The sequence below is a fragment of the Lactuca saligna genome, chromosome 7 (assembly GCF_052625555.1).
Source record: "Lactuca saligna cultivar CGN05327 chromosome 7, ASM5262555v1, whole genome shotgun sequence".
NCBI lineage: Eukaryota > Viridiplantae > Streptophyta > Magnoliopsida > Asterales > Asteraceae > Lactuca > Lactuca saligna.
In genome coordinates this window covers 94,753,680-94,758,193 of record NC_136423.1, presented here as the reverse complement: position 1 = coordinate 94,758,193, position 4,514 = coordinate 94,753,680, and the positions used below count along the sequence as shown (strand labels likewise).

Genomic DNA, 4,514 nt, shown 5'->3' with positions numbered 1-4,514 from the left:
GTTCCTTAGTTTCTTGTTAATTATGATTCTCTATTGAACTTCACTATATATTGATCTTAAGTGGATAAAAAAGAAATAACATAAGCAATCTTTTTGAAACCCAAAGCTCTTTGACATATAGTCTAAAAACACTTTATTGAGATAAAATACAAATAACCCATTCGGTACGTGTCATTTGAAACATAAAGATACATTTAGATATTATCACACACTTGATCATGCATGACCATAGAAACTACAACGATACTATCACCTATTACATAACATGGAAGTTGATATATTTATTATCTTTATCATAACTTCATCATTCTATATATTATAATTCCAGCAACAAACTACCCTCTTCTACTGTCTAAGAAACGACCATGGCCCTGTTCCTGTTGCAATCCTGCAAACATTTAATAAAGCAAACCATCAATAAATTTAGTTAGTTTTAGGGGCTACATCTAGAAAAAGAGGCATCATTGTTCTTAATATATATGTTCTAGCCAAGAGCTTGATTTATTTCCATGATGGACTTTGATGTTAAATAAAAAACATGTAGGATGAAATACATAATTCGAAATGTATATAGAATGTTATATACCTCCATGTGCCTGCAATTGCACGTAAGGCCATGAAAATTGCTAGCGCGGACCATATTCCAATAAAACCAGCAACTATGTATAGGGCCATCAAAGACCCGATACTCCCGATAGACACGAAGATCTAATAAGAAAATGAATAGAAGTTGATATATATAAGCTAATGTAATATATTGATATTTATTTATTGTTCAAGAAGGGAAAACGCCAACCATGGAGTATGCAGAATAAGCATAATCAGATGCCCCAAAATTAACTCCATCAATCACGAATGCTATTGAATTGATAGGTTGTGTGCCAGCAACAAACTAATGATGAAATTTAGACAAAATGTTGACAATCATCATATATAAAACAAGAAGAGAATCAAAAGGATTGCAAGTTAATTAGATAGTTAATGGTGTATATATATACCAATACACCTATGCTTATGATGTGCTTAACATTTATGTCTTTTGTGAACACACCAGAACCAAATTGTAAACCAAGTCCGACAAGAAGACCAACTCCAAGACCCATAACCACTCCCATCTGCATAGATAACAATAACAATGTATATCCAAATCACATGAGATGACAGTTTTACTTAGAGCATCCATAATTGTTAGTTCATGAGAATTGAATGAGATGATTTATATATTTGTTATTAAATGGATTAAACTCTAACATAGTGAAATATTATATTCACATTAAATGAATTGGAGTTCAATTTCAATGGGAGAAAAAAGAATGTTTTTACTTTTAAATGATAAAATTTCAAATTTGATCTATATGATTATCAAAAATTAAGACGTTGGTCAAAAATGTTTTGGAGTTGCACCAGTAATCCAAAAAATGAATTCTATTGTATGTTTGGTAATTTTTTACTGAACTTTATAAAATTTAATTCATTGTAGAAAAAATTTTAATAGAGTTCTATTGATAATTTTCTACTGAGTTCAATCGTATTGTGGATGTCTTAAAATTGTTTCCAAAAGAGTAACAAGACAATAATAGTAGGCTAAAACTAAAGATAGAAGTGAGTGTAAATTAAGAGAGAGAAAATTAATAATCAAGTTTGATAATATTTTTCTGAAAAGCATTCAGATAAAAGGAGAAATATATAAAAGAAAAAGGCTACGACCAACACTCTATTATACCCGTCACTCAATCTTCAATTACCAAAGAGTTGATCTTCAAAGCAATTAATAATGGTGCACAAAATACTTGTAACTATAAATGTGGAGTGTACCTGCAATACTCGAGATGCAGTTGCTGTTGCTTTCTCATTGTCCTTTTCAGCAAATGATGATGCAATTATGGCCTATATAAAGAGGGAATCAGTAGATGGCTTATAAGTTATAACAGTACTCATCATATCGTTGGTGTCAAAAAAAGAGGGATGAGAGTGTTTCAAGAACACAAACGTACACATAAAAAAAAGCATTTACCTGTCCAGCAACAGCCAAACCATCAGAAAGAAGTGAAGATGTCAACCAGACCTGCAAGCAAATTTGAAACGCAGCCATAGGTGTTGCACCCAACCTCGCAGCAAGCGATGCTGCAAGTGTTACAGGGATAGTTGCCGCTATAACCTTAAATAACAATAACGAACCTGAAGAAAACACACAAAATAAAGAATATCTGTAATTAAAAAACAAGCGTCGATAATGGATTGGAATTGAATTAAGTTGCATGACACTTATAAACCTTGCATACCATTTTTAAGAAACCGATTGAACTGTAAAGCTTTAGTGCTTAGAGGTAGTAGGTTAACTTGATTCATCAATTTGACAAGCAAAATTAACATGATCAAGTATCTGTGAAACAAATGGATGGTGTTTAGGCGCAAGAAAGAAACTACGATATATAACTCATCATGAGCGAAAAATGATATTAATGCAAAAATATGAATGAAAAAGAATTACGTACTGGGAAAGAACATGTGCTATGGCTGCCCCAGCAACGCCTAAGTTGCAGGCAAACATAAAAATTGGATCCAAGATTATGTTCGCTACATCACCTATAACTGTATTTGAACAAATGGAAATATATAAGCAACATAAATTAAGTTGTTAGGTGCTAGCTCATGTATATTTGAAAAATTAAGATGATGTTATAAGTGATATATACCAGTGGCATATAAAGGAGTTTTAGTATCCTTCAAACCACGAAAGACACCTTGCATTGCCAAAGAGAGAAGAACAGCTGGAGCTCCAAGCGATCGTAGAGTCAAATACTTCAGTGCAGGTTTTAACATCGGAGAACCCTATTCAATATATATTTATCGAACACATGATTTAGATCATAAATATCACAATACATAAGTGTATATATATCCATAATGTAGCTGCTTACAGATTTCACACCCATCAAACCTAAGAGCGGTTTTGATAGAAATACAAGTAGTAGGGTTACAAGAACACCAAGCACTAGACCAAACAATAGTGCTGTTGATGCCGAGGGGATCTTGCGCTTTAATTTTTTGAGCTTTGGTGCATCTGGGGTGCACTCCATAATTGTCATTTTAGAACCTGATAAATTATAACATTTATAACAGAAATATATTAATACACATTAGATATAACAGATATATAGAGCTTCGCTGTATGTGAAATATAATAAAACAAGGGTCCATAATATATAGTTTATTACACCATATGCATGCATACGTATACGTACCATCTTCTGGCGCATCAGATGCTTTTTTCTCACTATTTTCTTTAGAACCATTTTCCATATTCTGAAGTTTTACATCATCTATTGTCCTTTCTTCTGTCGCGTTCTTTTGGTTCTCAAGTTCAATTGCTTTAATGTTCATTTTTTCTATAGTCTCTTCCTCAGCGACAAATGAAGTTGTAATACTAACAAGTGGGAATATCGCTACTTTTGAAACTTGATTGAAAAGAGCGATAGATACTCCAACTGCAGCAATTTCTACTGGACCTGTATAGAACCATATAAGTGGAATTATCGTTCTAGATCTTGATGTTTTTGCATGGACAGATGAAAAGAATAAGTTGAACTTCGAAAAATATATATTATTCATCAATGTAAGACGATGTTAGTTCGATTGGATGATGTAATTACAAGGCATATATACCTATACGACCAATGAACATGGTATCGATCAATGAAGCAATAGGATCAGCAGCTAATGCCATGGCTGCTGGAAGAGCAATGGAAAGTATTTCTCGACCAAGTGTGTCTAACTTGAGGACAATCCTACAGAATATAAAAATTATATATATATATATATATATATATATATATGTATATATATATATATATATGTATATATATATATATATATATATATATATATATATATATATATATATATATATATATATATATATATATATATATATATATCACAACGTAACAGTTTCCAAGTGGTACGATGAAGAAAACTACCAAGCATCTTTGAACAAAACAAGGACCGGAAAGTTCCACTTTGCCTGAGTAAAAGTTGCAACACCTTCTTCAGCCATGGTTATATATAATGCAACAACTGCAAGATATACGGAAATATTTTATTGTTAATAACTAAAATATAGTACTCTTTTATATATATATATATATATATATATATATATATATATATATATATATATATATATATATATATATATATATATATAATAAATACAAAATGGTGTCTACTAACGATTGTGGTTATTTGTATGCGTTAGGATGATGGTATCATATCTTGAAAGATATTTGGCAAATAGAGAGAATTGGTAATATCACATAACAAAAATACAAAAAATTATATAAAATTAGGATGAAATTAAAAATTAAATTCGAGTTTATATCATGTTCGTGTCAAATACAAAAAAAAAAAAAAATGTTGCTTTATATCGTGTTCAAAATTTAACACAAAATTAACACAATTTAACATTTTGTTTTTGGTGTTTGTAGTATTTATGACATTAAAAGCTTTTTTAT

At 30.7% G+C, this 4,514-nt stretch overlaps 1 protein-coding gene across 3 annotated transcripts; it reads right to left on the bottom strand.

The window, feature by feature from the left end:
- Window positions 1-261: 261 nt before the first annotated feature.
- LOC145005525 (protein DETOXIFICATION 43-like) lies at window positions 262-4,057 on the bottom strand. Of its 3 annotated transcripts, none has more exons than XM_078964605.1 (13): window positions 3,981-4,057; window positions 3,667-3,788; window positions 3,228-3,509; window positions 2,922-3,097; window positions 2,697-2,832; window positions 2,496-2,592; window positions 2,283-2,383; window positions 2,015-2,178; window positions 1,816-1,887; window positions 999-1,115; window positions 797-892; window positions 587-708; window positions 262-388 (listed from the first exon to the last, which is right to left on the bottom strand). In XM_078964605.1, exons 1-13 carry the CDS (start codon window positions 4,055-4,057, stop codon window positions 346-348), a joined length of 1,605 nt encoding a protein of 534 aa, XP_078820731.1. In that variant the 3' UTR covers window positions 262-345. The 3 variants fall into 3 exon arrangements, with proteins under 3 accessions (XP_078820731.1, XP_078820733.1, XP_078820734.1); XM_078964607.1 differs by having other exon boundaries at window positions 3,246-3,509; XM_078964608.1 differs by having other exon boundaries at window positions 2,922-3,064; window positions 3,246-3,509.
- Window positions 4,058-4,514: the final 457 nt, after the last annotated feature.